At 37.9% G+C, this 21608-nt stretch overlaps 1 protein-coding gene across 1 annotated transcript; it reads right to left on the bottom strand.

Annotated features, from left to right (window-relative positions):
• Positions 1-6765: 6765 nt before the first annotated feature.
• On the bottom strand, positions 6766-20357 carry LOC148411335 (SWI/SNF-related matrix-associated actin-dependent regulator of chromatin subfamily B member 1-like). The gene is made up of 9 exons (XM_088435211.1): positions 20110-20357; positions 19490-19597; positions 17997-18105; positions 16084-16221; positions 15208-15335; positions 14976-15142; positions 10978-11168; positions 9719-9850; positions 6766-8233 (listed from the first exon to the last, which is right to left on the bottom strand). Exons 1-9 carry the CDS (start codon positions 20201-20203, stop codon positions 8194-8196), a joined length of 1107 nt encoding a protein of 368 aa, XP_088291337.1. The 5' UTR covers positions 20204-20357; the 3' UTR covers positions 6766-8193.
• Positions 20358-21608: the final 1251 nt, after the last annotated feature.

The raw sequence follows: 21608 nt of genomic DNA on the forward strand, positions 1-21608 counted from the left end.
AAGTAACAACAATCGTAGAGTCAACAATAGGTGTGGGAAATGCAATGTACCTGTGTGCAATGATCAGAGCCAGAAACAGGTCATTTGTCTGAACTGCATACAGAGATGAGACAAGTAGGCAAAAAACGGAAAAGAGAGCGGAAGTGTTAATGACTGGACAGTTACACACATTCATACACACACACTCACAACGGGTGTTCACATTTTTCTATTGCTATTCTGGATAATTTTCTTTCAAAAAAGTTAAAAATAAAGATACTTCAAACATGAAATCATACTTGTGTGGTCCTAAATATAATACTAAATATGATAAAAGTGGTTATTCTTAACCAAAATAGCCAATGACCAATGGAGATGCCCTGATTCTAATATGGGTCATTTTTGACCCACTTATGGATGAGTGTAGGGTTCAGTCAATCATGCATCTAAGGGTTAACTCCCAATCTCTATTTTGAACAATTTTTGCCAGCCTGTTATCAAAATGAGGTATGTGTGTTATGATCACATTTCACATTTGACTTAACGTTCATTCCGGCCCTGTGACATAAACTAAAACTACAATGTGGCCCACGATAAAAATGAGTTTGACACCCCTGATTCATAAGAAATATGTTGCACAAAAATTTAGGACAAATCAGGCGATCAAACAGCCCGGTGTGATCCTTACACCTTCCGTATCACCCTGCTTGGCTCACCTGCACTAGCACAGTCAATTGTGTCAGATGCGGCTATTTAACGACATCTACCAACGAGACTACTAAATTATACTATAAACAGTGGTATACATGGCAGTGATGTCACCAGTGTGCCCTCTCGTGCTGGACAATAATCTCAATATATGGCGATACAAAGTGATGCCAATAGTTTCCAATATATCATGTATCGGAATTGAAACGCATTATTTTCATAATATTTTGTTGTTGTTTTCTTTTTTTTAATCAGTCCGCTCTGAAGTGGCGTTATGTCAGGGTTATCTTTAAATAAAAGTTTTTGGCCGACAGAGGGCTGGCTCAATTGTGTAGACACCATAAAATCAGAGTGAAATGAAGATGTGGCAGGCTACTCCATTTTTTCCAAAACTTAATTTCTGCTACTCGAAATGCTTTTCAGTATCTTGTAAGGCCCCCACGAACTTGTATGCATGCTTGACGTCGCGGCATGCTCCTAATGAAACGACGGATGGTGTCTTGTGGCATTTTCTCCCAGATCTGTGTGAGGGCATCCCTGAGCTGTTGTACAGTCTGAGGAGCAACCTGGCAGCACCTAATGGACCGAAACATAATCTCCCAGAGATGTTCTATTGGGTTTAAGTCAAGGGATCGTGAAGGCCATTCAATTATTTAAATTCCTTCATCCTCCCGGTACTGCCTGCATACTCTTGCCACGTGAGCCCAAGCATTGTCGTGCATTAGGAGGAAACCTTATGGCAGTCAGAGCACCATTTTCTAGGCAGTAAAGGTCTGTGCATCCCTCCATGGATATGCCTCCCCAGACCATCACTAACCCACCACCAAACCTGTCATGTTGAACAACGCTGCAGGAAGCAAAACGTATTCCTTGTCTTCTCCAACTCTTTCACACCATGAGTGCTCAGGATGAACCTGCTCTCGTCTGTGAAAAGTACAGGGCGCCAGTGGCGGACTTGCCAATTCTGTTGTTCTTGAGCAAATGCCAGTCGAGCTCCACGGTGCGGGGTAGTGAGCACAGGGCCCACTACAGGATGTCGGGCCCTCAGGCCACCTTGATGAAGTCTGTTCTTGATTGGGGAGAGACATTCACACCAGTGGCCCTCTGGAGGTCATTCTATAGGGCACGAACAGTGCTCAGCCTGTTCCGCCTTAAACAAAGGAGCAGGTATCAGTCCTGCTGAGGGGTTGAGGACCTTCTACGGCCTTGTCCAGCTCTCCGAGAATAACCACCAGTCTCCTGAAATCTCCTCCATGTTCCGGAGATTGTGCTGGGAGACACATTAAACCTTCGTGCTCCAGCACATGTGGATGTGCCATCCTGGAGGTTGGACAACCTGTGCAACTTCTGTTGGGTTAAGGAATCGCCTCATACTGGCTAGTAGAGATAATAAGCAAGCCAAAATCAGCACGAGTGGAAAATCAGCCAAAACAGATCAAGAGGGACAAACTTGAAATGACCTCCACATGTAAAAACAGTCCTGTTTTGAGGGTTTTCTAATTGTTGCCACTGAACTTTAATTCCGTGAACACCAATACAGATGAAATTGACTAACCGGGCCCTCAGCTGCTTAACCAACCAGATATATATCAGGTTTAATCCAATTCATGCCAGGCCTAATAAAAAAAAGTGTCCCTTTAAATTTTGTGAGCAGTGTGTGTGTGTGTGTGTGTGTGTGTGTATGTATATATATATATATATTTTTTTTTTTTTTTTCTAGGTGAATATTTCATATGGCCTAATTACAGCTTTGAATTAGTCAAAAAGTAGTGACATTTTTTTTTTCAATCCACACCAATTTTTTTGACAATAGCAGTTTCCCCAGAAACCTCACACAATTCATGTACATTATTCGGACGTGAACTTGAAGTATGATAACTCAGTCATTTATGATTTTTTTTTTTACTTCAAACCACTCAAAATGTTCAGTGGCATCAGACCTATCCATACATGTGTAGTGTAATGTATTTATTTATTCCCCCCGCCCTTTACGACAATACAAGTCTGAAAAGTAACTACAAATAAAACTGAACTGTGTATATTTATATAAATACTTTAAATTTCTAGGTGAATATTTCATATGGCCTAATTAGAGCTTTGAATTAGTCAAAAAGTGGTAACATTTTTTGCAATACGTGCCAATTTTTTTGACAGGAGCAATTTCCCCAAAAACCTCGCACATTTCATGTCAGTGTACATTATTTGGACGTGAACTTAAAGTGTGATAACTCAGTCATTTATTAATATTTTTTTACTTCCAACCACTCAAAATGTTCAGTGGAAACAGGCCTATCGATACATATGTAGATTGTAAGTTATTTCTTTATTTACTCCCGTCTTAGAACAATAAAAAAAAATCATAAAAAAATGGTTGTATGGAGAGAACTAATTGTATTGTATTTAAACAAACACAAACTATATTTTTTCCCAGCTCTGCAGCCAGGGAGAACGATGTAAAACAAAAAATATCCATTGTCAATGTGTGGCCGTCTAGATTATTGCATAGTCACAGCACCACTCCCATGCCAACGTTTGGTTTGCGCTGAGCCCCTGGAGCCTTCCCGGTCTATACCTCCAAATTTAGCACGTAGGAGGTGGGGACATCACACGCTGCCCACACTTTCAGCTCCTACTTGGCAGGCTTGCTTGGTAGGTATCGTTTGAACGAGAAGCGGCTCCGAAATGAGACCAGGTGCTCGTCCACGCAGATGTCCCTGCCGGGGTAAAACATAATCTGCAGGCGGCTCTACCACTTGGTCCACACATCCTGGATCGTCACGAGTTTGCTCAGATGATGACGTTGTGGACGGTGCAACTTGTCATCAAAACGCAGGGCTCTGTTGATCAGGCCTAACTTGAAGACGGACATCTTTATCGAGACGACATCGCACCCAGTTCCTTGTCCCACAGGGTTTTTTTTTTGTTTTGATTTTTACATTTCAGTTGAAATGAGAAGCCCGCAGCTTGCACGGAGTTGCTGTGCAGTGATCGTGATCCAGCGTTCTCTGCCCTTATAAGTTAGTCCAGAGGTGTCAAACTCATTTTTGTTGCGGGCCATTTTGTAGCGAGACCTTCCTTCATTGGGCCAATATGTTGAGGAAACCAAGTCGATTTTAAATTGTCTCATAGTATTATTACTGCACAAAACAAATTGATGGCTTAGTTGTTTTGAAATTAGAAGTAAAGCAACCTAGATTGTTCATTTATTGTTAACATTACTGTAACAGAACACACCAAAAAATCTCAAATTTTTCATTATACACGACAAGCTAAAGTTTTGGAACAGAGATTAGCAAGGGTCATGGAAACTTACATGATTTGCTTTCGCGGGCCACATAAAATGACGTGGCGGGCCGGACTTGGCCCCCGGGCCTTGAGTTTGTCATTGTGAATTAGTCATTGCGACTATATGGTCAATAACTCCGTCGGTAAAATATAAATTGAATGCGGTGACGGGGCTACTGATGCGTGCAATGGCGTACGAAGTTGGCCGGGGTTTGGGCAGTGTCTGAGGCACAAAGCGGCCGGCCACTTAGTTTGATGGACACCACATGATTTTTTTAGCGCCCGGGTGAACACGCCCACAAGTGCTTTTGCCGTGCTAAGAGGCACATACGCAAATTCAAGTTCACAACACTAGATTTTGCAACAGCAAGGTACGCGCGCAACAAATCTTTTGCATTGCTTTGCAGAAGTTTTTGCAATGCGTCTACGCGCGCGCGCGTGCATGTGCATCCACGCATGCGGTGCGCGCCACACGGCGTGCAATACCAGCAATCACCGTCAAGCGTCATGGGACTGGAGTCAGACTGCAATCCTGCAGTCCGTAGTTTGCAGGCAAAATTATAATTTGGGTTTTGTCGCCACAAACTGGTGTAGTGGTATAAACACTCAACAAAACGTCATATACAGTTGACTCCACGGCACTGAAGAGACAAATACCAAAATTCCGGGAAATGCAGTAAAATACACCAGGTTTATGATATATGAAAGATTATGAATTATAATGATGTCTATACGTCGAAATGTACATTGCATTGAATAAAGTATGTGGTTAGCTCTCAAATGCAACAACATATAAATCACAGCACAATGCCATTTTGAACATCTACATGTTTTCACAACCCAGGGGAAATTTGAGCTCCCAGGTGTTTACTTTTCAATGCGCTCTCTTTGATTGAAAATGCAAAAAATATGAAAATGTACATATGTACCTGAAAAAAAAAAAAAAAAAAAAAAAAAAAAAAAAATATATATATATTTATATATATATATATATATATATATATATATATATATATATATGTGTGTGTGTGTATGTGTCAATACACACTGAAGGAATCTGGAAAAAGCTTCTTGCCTTAAACTAGTTCCTAGCGTGTTCGTTTTTGTTGAAAGATCGCCCATACCACAACATAGTGAAACAATTGATTTAATCCAGACAGAGTGGGAAAGTACACGAGGCCTCGGGCCAGTCCTGCCGCGGGTCGGAGCAGAAAATGGCAACGTTTCACATTCAACATTCAGTTCTTATACCCTTCCGGGTCATCTAGTCCCACTGTGGATTGCAAGTGTGTGTGTGTGTGTGTGTGTGTGTGTGTGTGCACGTGCGTGCGTGTCTGTCGGTGTGTGCGTGTGTGCGTGCGTGGGGGTCTGTTTGCGTGGGGATGGTGTCTTCAAAAGTCTTTGTTCTGCCGGCCATTCTTTGAAGCGGGAGGAAGTCTGAGCACCATAAAACCCTGACTGATATCTTCTCTTGAAGGCCACACCTAGCCTTTTGTTCCTGGTGTAAAGTTGGTCGGGGGATGCCATCTGTTCCTTTTGGAGGTGCCGACTTGTCCCCACTTCCCCTGGGCCAGGACCATATCTGCTTTATACTGACATTACATCGTCTCAATCTTTATTAGAATAATACAGTTCCATGTACACACTATTTTATTGATATATTGAATTTGAAAAATATGAATTTCCTTCAATACACACACACCACACACAAGTATAAATCATGAATAACAGAGGCCAAGAACAAATGAAATGTATGAAAGGTTGTTTATTTGTACTGTTTATTTGGCCTTCAGTTCTATGAAAGTGTACTTGTTTTTTCTGTTGTTTTTTTAACTCTACAATGGTTTGAATTTCACGTGTGTTTGAATTTCAAGTATTCTAAACAATAGAAAATCAGAGAAAATGTTCATGGCTGAGGATATTATAAATTGGGTTGGGATGGATTTTAATGCTTTAAAACAGTGGTTCTCAAATGGGGGTACGGGGACTTCTGGATCTACTTGAAGGAACTCAAGGGGGTACTGGAGATTTTAATGAAAAGAAATTCTTTAAAAATAATATGTAAATGAACTAAATGTTTCAGGAAAATATAGGTTCAGGTCCAGATTCTCCATTATAATAGACCCAACTTCTCACTTCACCTTGTTATCTGTCAAGTTACCGATTTATTTATGTGAACAGATCTTTACTATAATCCCAAAGGAGGACACTTTAGGTTGAATATTTTTCCGCGGCTAAATATTAATTTAGAATTATTTCTTTTTGAGAGCAGGTGTGACAATTTGATTTTTTTTTGTGGACAAACACTTATTAATAATTAGGTTAATCATTTATTTTTGTGGACAGATCTTTACTTTAATCCCAAAAAAGGACGCTTTATGTTTAATACTTTACTGTGGACAAATATTTATTGCTATTTCTTTTTGAGAATAGGTCTGACACTTGATTTTTTTTGCGGACAAAATTTCATTAATTAAATTAATGATTTATTTTTGTGAACAGAGCTCTACTAATCTCGAATCAGGATGCATTATGTTTAGTATTTTTCTTTTGAGAAATACTTATTTATAATTATTTCTTTTTGAGAACAGGCCTGACACTTAATATTGATTCTTTTTCTTTTTTTTGTGGACAAAAATGTATTAACAATTCAAATATTTTGTTTTGATAACAGATCATAGAAGATGAGCCATAAGAAAACACTTTAGGTTGATTTTTTTTTGTGGACAAAAACAAATAAAACTTGAAAGGTTCTAAATTTTAAGTACTAATTTAATAAATCAGACACTGATGGAATGTTTTGAGTCTTTATTGTTTGTTGTTGTTGTTTTGTTTTACCCAAACATGCTCCACACTGGTTAAGGGGTACTTGACTGATAACATATTTCACAGGGGGTACATCACTGAAAAAAGGGTGAGAACCACTGCTTTAAAACATATAAAATAAAATTTTAAAAAATGAAATACTACATTTAAAAACTCAGTATGACAAATCTAAGTAAAAATGCATTTATGATATAATGAACAAAAAACATTTCAAACAAAATCTATATAACAAAATAGCACATGTAATATACAAAAAATACCGTAAATGGAAAAACAGTAAAATGAAAAAAAAAAAATGAGAAAAGATAAACCAAAGAGCATTTATAAAAAAAAAACACCATATTGTAAATTGAATAAAAATATTCAAGTCTTTAAAGTAGTGTGTGTATACCAATTAAAGGAGGTGAAGAGTAAAACTGTTAATGTGAGTGAAGAATTTAGCTATCATAAGGAATTAAAGATGCTTTTTTTTAACTGATTTGTAAAACATTTTTATTTTAAGGTAGATAACTATGGACATGTGCATAATACTGTTTGATGTGAGGAGACATGTCACACAAACTAGACTACATATTCACATATTCATTTCACAATCTTTGAATGTGTATGTATCCTCAATCATTTCTTGATCTCTGAAGAAAGAAGTTGGAGGACAGCTAACATTACATTCGGACAAACCTTTGTCCAATTATTTGAGAATATGTAATTATGTTTTATTTGCAGCTTATAGAAAACGTTGGGACAAAAGTTATTGTCGAAAGAGGGTTGACTTTCAGATAATGAAATGTTTGTTGCTGAAGAATCGTCACATTCCTTAAAGCACAGGTGTCAAAGTCCAGTCCTGGAGGGCCGGTATCATGCATGTTCTCAAACTTTCTGTCTGAAACCCATCTAATTTAAATGATTAGGATCATTCTCAAGCTCCTGCAGAGCTTGCTAATAAGCTCATAAGCCTATGTCCTAAAGCCACAGGTGAGATAAGCATTTCGTCTGAGCCAGGCATGTCAAACCCGGTCCTCGAGGGCCACATATCCTGCATGTTTTTGATGTTTCCGTCATCCAATGCCGCTGATTCAAATGATCAGGTTTGTTGTCAGGCTTCCGCTGAGCTTGCTGATGAGCTGATCATTTGAATCAGGTGTGGCAGGAGGACAGAAACCTCCAAAACATGCTGGATAGGCGGCCCTCGAGGACTGGGTTTGGACATGCCTGGTCTAAGCCGTCATTTTTGTTTTGAAATCACATTTAACTGTCACTTGTTTTCAAACTGTGAGCACTGACTACATATGAATATATTTACAGTGTGTAAACATGCATGGGTTATCCTCAATAACTTGTGGGTGTCCAGAGGATGTCTTGTTGGACTGACCGTCAGTCAGATCTTCAAATCTCTTTCTACCAAGATGGAGCAGTGTTGGCCAGTCGTCGCATACGTCTACAAAGACATGTTTTATTTCTTCATTATCTTCAAATATGAACAACTTTGAAACCAACGATAAGATTTAGGCTGTAGCTTGAAAGTGGAAGCATCTTTGATGTTGAAAAGCTGTCAATTTTTAAACAATCACAAGGTGGGAGTAACATTTCAGAGGTGGTCATAGCTGAGTTATGTAAAACTGAAATGATAATTATGACCAGAAAACAGTGGCGGTATGTTTGTAGTGTTGGTGAATGGAGGCATAACGTCTATATATCAGGATGATCACCACCTGAATATTTATTTGAGCAGATTCTGAACAATATATACAGTGATCCCCCCCTACTTCGCGGTTAATGGGGGGTGTCAACCCCCCGCGAAGTCTGAAACCTGCGAAGTAGGGTATCAGTTCCTATGTACGCCCCAATATAGCCGCAGTAACCATAAACAATCTTTTTGTTGTTGTTGTTGTATTTTTTGCGTATTTTATTTCCTTTCTTAATTTAACATTACATTATCCTTATTAACATTATTGTATATTCATTAAATAACTAATATTACTTAGTTTGTTGAGAATTTGTTCTCAGGACTGGTTATCTGCACCAAGACTCCGGTGAAAGAGTACGCAAGTTATCACGTTGAACTTCACATTATTTTGGCTCATGTATAGTGTATCATGCAGTATTTGTTGAATAATAAATCAACAACAATGTTAAAGTCAGTAAACTAACATATAAACACTTGCCGAACATTAATCTATGAATTTACTGTATTTTTAGCCGACATTAGCAGGTTAGCAACAACTAACAACAACTACTAACTATAAAGTGCAACCTCCACACAAATGAACACATAAACAGAATAAACACTCATCGCTTACTAAACATAGGCAGTAGCGTGCGTTATCAACATAAATGATAATAAACTATAAATATGAGCTTACGTTGTCATTCACTACGTCACGTAACGAGCCGAATGATGCACAGAGAACGTAAAACAGGAAACGGAAATGCAACGCGACCTGACAAATTAAAAGCATGCATTTCAAAACAAGATAACAAACGTCACGAACTCTAACGTTTGAAGAATTCTTAACACAGTTATTAACTAATATTACTTAGTTAATTGATGAATACAGTACTGTATAATGTATTTTTTTGCTTTTTAAATTTTTTCCCATTTTTGCGGATTTTTCAAGTTATTTTTTATTTTAAAATATTTTTAATTTTTCCTGAAAAAACCCGCTAAGTACTGAGACCGCGATATCTGAGACCGCGAAGTAGGAGGGATCATTCATTCATTCATACATACATACATACATACATACATACATACACACATACACACATACACACACACATATAATAAATAACACTATAGCATCAATGAATCGTGCCTGATATCCTCTGAACCTATGTCAAGTTCAAGATATTTACCGCAACTCCGACGATAGAATATACATACTGTATATATGTCCAGATAGTGTGCTTCCATTTGACTTACCTTGTGTTCCTGTCTTGGTCTCTGATCTTTTTCTCCATTTCAGCATCTGTGAGTGTCTCCAACAGGGGACACCACTGGTCTGCATCACCTGTGTTACGAATGGCAATCTCTACTGTTGGAAGTGGGTTTTCACTGCAAGCACATGAAATGCATCCAAAATCAGTCCAAACACAATTCACCACGATGGTGATAATGTGGTGTTGAACATAACACAGTAGAAGCCATATTTTTTGCTACTGAAAAAGGAGTCTTGCAGAATTTGGGTAGGTTTTGAGACACTTGGAAGTCTTATGTAACAACATGCATGAAATCGGTTCAACTACGGTGTATTTTTCAACTCCGGTGGATTTAATGGCGATTGTTTTTTTTAATTTAACACCATTCGAGGAAGTGTGATCTGTCAGCCACATAAGCCAAGTTTTGACGCTTAGATGTGCCTTTTTATATTGGCGGTATTCGAACAATAATAATAACGGAACGATAGAGTGGACGTCAGGTGGCCATTAACAAAATACCTGTTGCAGCTAACAGTAGCTCATATTAGCTGATATTGCTACAGCGTTATTTTGGAGAAAAGAAGCAAGCAGACTCACTCAACGTCTGAGTCCATTCTTGTTCACACACAGGAATATTATTAAAACAGAGAGGATCATGTAAAAGTTCTGATGTCTTCAGCTGATTCAAGAATGGCTAGCTGTGCGCACTATGCACTGGTTAGAGAACACGGAAAGGCATTCCCTTTCACTCGTTTATTAATTGCGGTCTTTTGGCATATACAAACAATCATTAACTTGGTGAAACATGGATGCTGCGCAACGAGGTCTTTCCGGCAAAATGAACATCGCAAGGAAAAGGAAAAACAACTGCTTCGAGCACATTCACCGTTCCATTGCCGCTGTGTTTACTGACGACTCACAATGTGGGAAATCTGAAACACACTTAACTTAGCATGCAACAACTATATAACGTACAGATATGAACACAAGAAGATATGAAAAGTTTACAAAATATGAGATTTCATTTAGTTTTGCAATAGTTTTTACACTATTGGCAGTGTTGGTGCGTCTTTTACACGGTAAAATAAAAAAATACTGGAATTTGACACCAAATTTTAAGGGTGCATCATATACACAGGTGTGTCTTATAGTTGGAGAATTACGATACTCTCTTGCCTGTCCCTCCTATCACCTTGGCTGTAGTGGTCCAACCTATTGGAAGCGCTAAGCGATAGTAAAATTGAAAATGCTTGTGTGAGTTACCTGAAGGCGTAGGTTCTCTGGTGCCAGCTAAGTTGTCCTCGAATACTATAGGCAATAGTCGTCACAAATTCCCCTCCAAGACCTAGTTCAGAGCACAACTTCAGCGCAAAGGACTCAGGAGAGTTCTCATGTTCTGACATGTCCCATTCAAACTGGTCCACAAGTGAGATGTTTCCCACATGGATGTTAAGCTGAAAGAAAAACACACAGAGACACACTTTCATTCAAATGTATGCTACACAACAACCAGTTTAGAGTCTTTCCAATGAGGACAACTGGTCAAAATAGAAACAATAACAATAATATCTGAGATGGAATCAAATGGCCATCCAAACTCAACCAGTCAAGTTATGCAGGTAAAAACAGGAGTGCATCACACGGAAACTAAGAATAAGAGGAACATTTAAAAAAAAAGCAACACATGAAGACCAAAATCATTATAACCTTCAACACAATTGTTTCATAAATGTATTTAACCAATCATGCCACATACGTACACTACTATGATTTCCATCTATTTTTTTAATTCATTTTTCAATTTTTTAACATCGTATACAGATAGTACACAAAAGTACACAGATAAAGACATACAATACAGGTAAATTATGATCACATTGTCTTAACCCAACAAACCCTAAGTCCAAAAAGAAAAAGAAAAAATACACAACAGGTCAGTAATCTGAGCAAGTATTTACTGTAAAACAGATTATGTGACCACAAGATTAGTATGGTCCATGTATGGTTGCCAAATCTTCATAAACATGGTGTGCTGTTTTCTGCGACAATATGTGTTTTGTTTTTTTTTTCTAACGGGACACAGCTGTTCATTTCAGAAAAGCACCTGTCAATAGCAGGAGGGGAGTCGGAGTTCCATGTCATCGCAACTCATTTTTTGGCAACATCAAACACTATTCTGAGGAACTGGATTTGTGCATGGTTTAAATAGTGGCAGATAGTGCTGAAATGATCCAATAGGCACAATTTCGGGTTCGATGGAAGAATAACCCCCATCATCATAAAGTTGCACAAATGTCAGTCCAGAAGGGCCTCACCTTCACACAAGGTCAGACACAATGTAAAAAGGAGCCAACCTCAATTCTACATCTGAAACATAACTCAGACAACGTGGTCTTAAAAGAATGCAGTTTTTCTGGGTTAATATATAACTGGTGTAAAAATGTATAATTTGTCAGTCTGTAGCGGACATTGATGATGATGATAGAGAGGCCGTTCCGACACAGATCCACCTACAACTCTTCATCAATTGTGACTCCGAGATCCGACTCCATATAAATCCATTTCCAAATGGATTTATGTAGACCTGATTGCCAACCATCAACAGGCGATACATTCAAGAGATAAATTTGAGTTTGTTCTCTTCGTGAAAAAACAACAACTCTATTTTATCCATAGTCGGTAAAGTCAAGACCCCAATGAGACATAAAAAATGATCGAATCAGGAGATAGCAAAGAATGTCTGAGTAGGCAAGTTCATCATCTGTTGTTCAAATGACATACAATTCTCTTCTTTAAGTCGTCCTGGAAAAGTAGGATTCCCTTCTGGTACCACACATCTTGGATCTTATTGTTGACAGTCATCGATATGCGTTTTTTTTTTTTTTTTTAATGGAGATTTCGTGATAAGAGGCTTCATTGTACGCAAAGACGGATGCTATAAACCTTGATTGTGCTGCTAAATAGTAATATTTGGAGTTTAAGATGTTTGAGACCTTCTGAGTCATAGTACCAGGTTAGTTTTGCGAAAAATATCCAAGGTACTTTACCATGCCATATAAATTGTCCAATATGACTATTAAGAAGCTTGAACAAAGAGTGTGGTAATGGAATTCGTATGGATTGGAATCAATACTGTAATCGCCTTTAACCCTTCCAATTAAAGTGAAAGTCAAACTCATCCATCTATGCAAATCATCCTTAATGTTTGTGAGCAGTGGGACATAATTCAAGTTATACAAGTTGTTGAGGTTGTTATCCACATTTACCCCAAGATTTCCATACATTGGGTAGACCATCTGAATGGACTTTTAGCCACAAATACGAAGTGATCAAAGTCGGTCAAGGGGAGGATTTCACTTTTCTCCAAATTAACTTTATAGCCTGAAATATTACTGTAGGTACTCAGCACAGTTTGTAGTCTGGAGAGAATTTCCAGCGTCCTTGAGATATAAAATTATGTCATCTGCTGGGAGATTCATTTTGTGAATTGTTTGTCCCACTCATAATGCAATCCCTTTATATGGATGTTCTGTCTAACTGTTTCGGCTAGGGGCGAGATTGCCAAGACAAAGAGCGCATGAGACAAAGGGCATCCCTGTCGACTGAACGGGTGTAAAGGAAATATGGAGGACATCTGTCCATTTGTACTTTTTTTTGCCTGAGATATGTAATACAGAGTCCTAACCCATCTAATGAACGAGGGACCAAATCCATATTTAGACTTCATATTTAGACATGCATAATACACCAACAAACGTCACTCACAAAAATGCTCAACATGATATAATGGATGCGACAACGAAAATCGCCTGTGCTATTCGCATCACATCTCTTGAAAGGCGGCTACATCTGGATAACCCTTACGGTGATCACCGTCGTGATCTCTGTCCAGAGATTAAAGCTTTTTTCTGTGAAGCTACAGTAAACAAGCAGAATATAATCAACTAAGTGATAACTAGTGTTTTAGACTTGGAATTTTTAACCAATCTACCAAACATGTTGAATGACCTTAATTTAGAGCTGCAAGGAAGAGACAAAACTGAGATCGATATGATCAGCTGAGTTAATGCTTTCAGAAGAAAAATCCAACAGTGCTCCTCAAAGCTCCAGCACCAGGATTTGGTAAACTTCCAGAACCTCACATCAGACCTGGAGATGCAGGGGAAGTCATCTGTGCAGCTTGACAGAGTACGCTACACAAAACGGATTGAAACTTACCAATCAGAGTTTGACAAACGATTACAAGACATTGCTTCACTTGAACCTACATTCATGTGCTACCCAGTGGTGTAGTGGTCCCTTGAGAAGTAGGTTTAAGTAGTAAATAGAAAAAAGGGCAGTTTTTGAACCAGTGATATAAGACAATTCTAACCAAAAATCTAACATTTCTACTTACAATTACAAAATTATCATAACTTAATTAGGAGCAGTTTGTACTTACAGTATTACTGGTCATACAAGCACAATAGATGAATGTTAAAATGTAGTCATTATGAGGCAAACATTCAGGCTTTTTTTTTAGAAATATTTTGGAATTCTTCAATTTGTTTTGCACTCCACAGGATTGGCCATTCATTTTCTCCCTGTCTCTCTCCCACACACACCACTGTGATCACAACAGTCATCAGCAAGCTATTGGCCCTATTATCCTTTAACAATCTGCTTCACCAAGTGGAAATATTTCAGACGAATGAAGCATACAGGAGATTAGTGAATGAAATACCATTATTCCCCAAATATTAGACGCACGTGTGAAGTATACAAGACACACCCTTAATTTTGCAGTCAAATTCTGGTATTTTCTCTATTAGTGTGTATAAGACGCACCAACACTTGAAAAACAATGTAAAAACTATAGCAAAACAGAATTAATGTTTCGCAAACTCTATATTTGCTTGTGTTCATATCAGTAAGATATATATTTGTTCCGCATTAAGTTAAGCGTGTTTCAGATTTCCCACATTGTGAGCAGTCAGTGAATGCCTCGCCGGCGTTAAACGAGTTGGAAGCTTTTGCTTTTCCTTTCCTTTGCGACATGGTTCAAGTTCATTTGACCATAAATACCCGCAACATCCGTGTTTCACCTAGGTTATGATCAGTGATGGGAAGTAACGAAGTACAAATACTTACTGTACTTAAGTAAATTTTGCCTGTAGAGTGCCCCCCCTATCCTTCAGCTGTGTGTGTGTGTGTTTTAAAGCCTGTCGTAGATGAGTGTAAATGTTCAAATTGCTAAAACCTTACTTTGCTTAAGAACCCACCTTAATAATGACTCTTTGGTCTGCCTGCTCTTCTAAAATGCTGTCAGTGGGGTATGACTCAATCTGTTGACGTATGGCTGAGGTGATGGCAGGGACAAAAGTCAGAGGATTCAGATCCAAGTCATCGCACAGAATTTCTGCAAACATCTCTGGGGTCATCAGTTTTTCTGTTGGGAAATAGAGTCCAAGGTAAAGAGAACAACAAAATAACAGTGCCAGCAATGAGCTTTACCATTCATGTTCCATGTGAAAGCATCTCTAAGTTTTTGCCCATCTATTTCCATGTCAAGGCGAATGGGAACCAGCACCTCTACTTGAGCAGCATTCTCATGGATCATAGCAGGATCATGATCATCAAAGCTGCAGAAACAACATTTTAGCACGGTCATTTCGTTTGCAGACTGTATATATAACACCAATGCAGTCAGAGGACAAAAATGAAACTTAATTTATTTCTCATGGTTTTATCAAACCAATAACAAAATCACACAGACAACTCAAGGTTACATGAAAAAAAAAATATATAGATGTATTTATTACCTTTTTTTGCAGATTTGAACGGTTTTAAATAAGTGACTTTTAAAATCGCAATATATTGCCAATCCTGTTATCAGCCCATGCCTAATCTTGATGTTTGCCAATGCAGTAACACTCAGATAAGCTGCTAGTAAAGTTTGCTGAAAGATAAACATGCAACGCGTCCCCTGCTACCTGCTAATGAAGCGCATTGTAAAGACCCGCCGTGAACATTCCCGCCGTGAACATTCCTTCAACGACAAAATATTACCCTATATATTGCAACACTCAGGAGTGTGTTGAGCAGTGAGAATGAATGTACTTATGCACAAATGACATTTTTATTTGTTAAAGCTCCCCCCCCCCATTAACGGAAATCTGTTGTGGCAGCAGAAAGCTGTCATTCCTGTGCAATTAAGAAAGATATACTGTGGAAACAGTGAGAGCACTGAAACAAACAATGCTAGTTTACTGTATATTGTGTGTTGTTTTTGAACATTGTAGCCCCAAACACAACCGAACAGTGACTGATATAACATGAACAATCAAACTTGGGAACAACCAGCTGATTTCAAGTTTTGTTGCTTCATACCACAAAGGGAAGGTCCTCTTCTTGTCACGACTCATTCGGTTGCGGTTGATAGTAGTGGAGCAAGGCACTGCGTCTAAATGATGGGAGCTGTTGGGCAGCGTTGGGACCCACTGACTGCTTCTTTTAGCTTTCTGCTCCCTTGGACAGGAAAAAAAAGGGCTTTAATCTAATGCCTATAGGTGCACTTGCAAACTGAACTCCATCTACTGTATAAGTACACTACTGTACAGGTAGATTAGATTTTATCTGCACTGTTTTGTTTTATTTCTTCATGAACGTTTGAATTGACACTCATGATTTAAGATTAAAAAAGGGCATGTCTTAATTATCAGAATGAGAAAAGAAATATTCAGTGACATTTTTTTCCTCTTCCCAAATAACAACAGCGTTAACTTAAAAAATGTGTATAGAAACCCTCTCTTTAAATGTAGAAAATAGGAATAAAAAGGGAGAATAACTTGGTGTGTACATTGGCAGGTATTGTTGCCCTCCAGTTCAACTCATTTTGTGACCAGTTCTGACAAAAGGGTCCTCATGTCAAATATTTGCGTTTTATGCTTGTTAATTCTACAGTGTGAACTGTATGTGGGATGCGTGGATGAAGTATGTAAAGATAAAAAGTGCAAGACCACAGAAAACATCAGTGCAAAGAACGTGTGTCTCTCATTTGTGGACAAGCTGGCAAATTGATCAATTATACAAATGCATCAAAAACTGTAACAAATACATATTAGAAGGGAAAATGTTGGTTGAGATGTAATACATTATAGTCTTGTTTTCGCAAGCGCTGTTGTTTCGTGTCAAATTATAATAAACCAACAATCTCGCCTTTCAAATCATTAATTTTCCTTTATAACTAGAGACAATATTTTCCTGAAGAGGTGTGTCATAACCTGAATTTTTCGTAACCAAAAGCATTCGAAGTAGAGGTTCCACTGTACTGGGTAATCTTCACAAATGAGGTATCTTTCGAAATGTAATTCGACAAAAGAGATTAAAAGTTTTTTGACTGACTGTGCTCAAATGTATAAAATACATTAAACTGTAAAATAAAAAGTTATAAAAAAGAAAAAAAGGTTTTGACAATTGATGCATTTTTGGTAACTTGACATTTAGATCAATAATTTGACCTTGAAATTGACCTTATGGATGTGGGATGCTGGAAAGGGGCACCTCTGGTCTGCACGTTATGTTTCTTGCAAATGGGCGGGAAATGTTTGCACTATCTGCTACAAGTGACCATTTTTGTTTTTTTGTTTTTATCATTAAAACCAAGGTCTCAAAAACTCCGAATTGCCATTGTGAAAAGCAATCATTAAACAGAGTTACGTCATCACCCCAACACTATTTCCCGCCAAAGACGATGCTGCGGGTGAGGTTAGAGGCGGACGTTCTTTCTGACTGGACACAATTTGTTGACACAATTGCCTTCAAACTGCTTAACATGCTTGTGAATGAATAAAACGGCATTGTGCAGATTCATGTAGCAGCATATTTTTATAAAATAAACAGTGCTATATGGATGCATTTTTTTTTACACGCAAAGAAAAATTTCGCAAATTTCTCAAAGGTTCTATTTTTTCCCCAGACGAGTTTTGAGATTTCTTTTGCAGGTCTGAGAACTTTGTTATGGGGATTCCGCTGGGAATTTTTTATGTTTGGCCCTTTGAGACCCCATGTTTAAGGATTATACTATACAAAAATATTTGACTTGATTATTTTTCAAAGAGGTTTCTGCTGTTCAAAACATGTCCCATTTGATTTACACTTCACCTAGACTAGTACACTGACAGGACAGAACAGCCACAAGGAGGCACAAGTTTAGCAAATAAAACCAAAAAAATATATAAAGACTTGAAATAGAAAATACCAACCAAAGCGCTCTGCATAAGTAATTTTAAAATAAACAATACCTGAGGTATGCTGGTGGCTCTGTGCTGATAGACACTGCCTTGTATTTGTCATCATTCCCTTCAAAGATTTCCTCACATTCAGATGCCTTCAGTAGTGTAACGCTGGTGGCTACAATTTGGAAAAAAAAAAAAAAGGAATAATAATAATGTACAACACACACACACACACAAATTTAACTCCCGGGGTGAATTTCGACCCAATTTGAGATTTTACATGTTTTTAATGTGAAATATCTAAGGAAAAACATACAAAAAAAAAAAAAAAAACACAGGGTGATGTCGAATTTAGACCATTAGGCTCATTTACTGCCATTAAAAATTTGAAATATTAGCAATTTTGGACATATTGAAAACGCTAAGTTTTATTATGAATTTCCCTCAATTGTACCATTAATCCTTTCAACGGCAACTCGCAAACAGGGTGCAATCGAAATGCTTGTGTTGAGAACCCAAAACCACCGGGGGCCGCTTGCGGACAAATGATTGAGTGGCTTAGCCTGACTCCCAATGCAAAGTTCTTGCTATGCATTGTGGGACTTGTAGTTGAAAAAGTACTTTGATCCACTTAAAGGTTGCAGGAAAGCTTTTATTTTGCAGCAGGAAAGCATTTTATTTCATGCAACTTTATAGCTTCAAAATCCCATCTGTGAAACCTGCATTATTGAATAGCTGTTAACCCCCCCCCCCCCCCCACACACACACACACACAAAATGAAAATTGTTTGAAACTAAACAGCTTTGGAGCTGATGCTGCTAAGCATTTTGGGGGGGTTGAAATAAAAAATTATTTCATATTTGACGATGTTATGACCGTTTCAAAATCCTCCCATTGGATTATAATAAAGCCAATTTAGTGAAAAATCCCTGGACACCCAGGGGTTAAGCAAACTATTGAGAATAAGCACAAGGTGCATTTAAGTTGTACTTTCACATCTAATTTTTGTGCTTAGTTTAGGGAAAATTAATTAGATAAGGAAAAAAAATAGAAGTTTGAACAGGCATGATAAGCAGGTGGAAGAGAAGAAAAAAGAAAATTAAGAGGAAGAAGATGAAGATAAAATGCAAGGTTTAGTTTACTAGAAATAAGTTAATTATGAAATTACATAATTTTCTCCATTTGTGGTACTTGGTTTTATATTTTGCAGAATAGTCATGTATCTTGTGGAGTGCCCCTTCACATACACCCAGGTGTACATGTACCCCCATTCGAGAAACACTTTTGTGGAAGACAGAATTACGGATAATGCTCCACTTGAGCTTGAGGGTGCTGTCAGAAATCTGCATACCCCCAGCAAGATACAAAACCATTTAATTCATATTCTAATAAAAAAGTGTTCATAAATGTATCATTGGATAAGCCCTTATTTTGCCACAAAAGAGAGAAAATATTCTGGAGCCGCGCCTGGACAGAAGGCCGATAGACTGCTAAATAGATACACAGACATTTGAATTTCTTTCATCAAAAATATGTGTAATATTAATGTGAAACGCACCATGTGAGGATGCTACAATCTTCTTTCTCTCCTCCACTGATGCAAGCCTCCTCCATAAAGATGGATATCTTTTGTACAAAGAGCCTCTAAACATACGGAGATAGTTTCCTACCTGGACACAGACAAAGAATGCACAGTTGTTTGCACAAGTATGACACAACACTCTTCCACTTGAGACACAATTTCATTGCAAACCTGCAACGAGATTGATCCGTTGTCTGAGCTCGACCCAAAAGAATGTGCCTTTTATTAAACAGTGCACTAAACTAAAAGTGGCAAGACCCACAAAAAGCAAAAGTAAGCTTAATTGTGGGCTAGTACGAAAAAGAATGTCAAGACAAGAAACGCCATGATATCTAGACTTCAGGTAGCCGTGGAAATAACAAATGAATGCATTTTAAATGCTCGCTCTCCTCTTTGAAAACAAATACATATGGAATTGAGAGGCCCTGGCTGAAAAAAGAATTGACCTGTTTGAACACATTATGTCAAACTTCTGATTTGGAGTCCGAAAATAATAACACATTTTGCGTCCGTTAAGGAATATATAACACTTAATGAGCGATTGTGGAATGAGAACCAGCAAACATCAAGACTAAATATTGTGGTAACATCATCACCTACCTCTGAACCAACCATGTAAAAATCCCCATCTTGTTCTAATTGAAATTTAACTGGCTTCTGACCAAATGTTTTACTGAGAGCCAACTGCATCGCTGTACTGTATTTATGTATCTATGTATTTTTAAATAAGCTTCTCAAATGCGACAGACTGACCGCAGTTAGTTCATTGTTATCCCGATAGACAATGAACAGTGAATACGCTAGCGCTGTAGCAACAAGCTACACGCTAACCGACATGCCCAGTAACCGCCATAATGGCTATGGCAAGCGTATTGGATAAAACAAAACAATTTCGCGTTTTTTCAAGAGAGCCACTTTAAACTTTATACACACACACACACACACACACACACACACACACACACACACACACACATATATATATATATATATATATATATATATATATATATATATATATATATATATATATATATATATATATATATATATATATATATATATATATAGATAGATAGATAGATAGATAGATAGATAGAGAGAGAGAGAGAGAGAGAGAGAGAGAGAGAGAGAGAGAGAAGATACCGTAAGTGTGTGTGTGTGTGCGTGTGTGCATGCGTGCGCGCGTGTGTGTGTCTGTCTCTGTCTGTCTGTTGTTTAAAAACTAATGAGCTGGGCCCCCATAGGAGCAAGCAAAACTCTTATAAATCAGGCAAGGCCACAAGATCCTGGTTTTATGTTTTGCATATACTTACTAACATCCTTCATACACAGCTCTGCTAAGGGATATCATAATTTTAAAATGATTTACATGCATTTTACGCTATATTATACTATACAGTACTATACTATACTATACTATACTATACTATACTATACTATACTATACTATACTATACTATACTATACTATACTTTTTCAAAGAGAACCTGTTTGAAAAGAAAAATACTGTAACTGGAATTGAATGTCTGCACTCCTAAAAGTTCTTTTGTTCTCAAATATAAGAAACGTTTGTATAACATTTTTATGTTTTTACATGCACTCTTAATACCGTGTGTCATTTATGGCTTATTTAAGCGAGGATGTTGTCTGTTCACTCAGTTTATTGGACAGTATTTATCACATAGTGAAATTAAGATTGACAAAATTTCTTGGTAAGCAAGATTGAGGACGTTGACCTCAATCGTGTATATCTCTCTGTGTATATCTCTGACCTATTTTGTTTTCCCATTTTGCTTTTGTGTGAATAATAGACTGCCTTTAGCTTCTTGCAGTTCCTTAGCTATTAAATCATGTATTGTTGGAATCTAGAATTATTTTATCAAACCTTTAAAAAGTTCTTTTGTTGTGTCTACCAGGAGGCAGGTAGGCCAGTCCAGCAGCGACGAGCCAAGCAGCCAGCTAGCAATGGGCAGGAAGTCCAGGACCAGAAGCGATGAGCCAAGTGTCCAGGCAGCAACGGGCAGGATTTAAAACAGAGGATCTCAAAAACTTCTGCCAAAGTGGAGATTTGCCAAATTCTCCGCATCTGTGT

The sequence above is a fragment of the Hippichthys cyanospilos genome, chromosome 15 (assembly GCF_059441005.1).
Source record: "Hippichthys cyanospilos isolate Australia breed blue-spotted pipefish chromosome 15, RoL_Hcya_1.0, whole genome shotgun sequence".
Classification (NCBI taxonomy): Eukaryota; Metazoa; Chordata; class Actinopteri; order Syngnathiformes; family Syngnathidae; genus Hippichthys; species Hippichthys cyanospilos.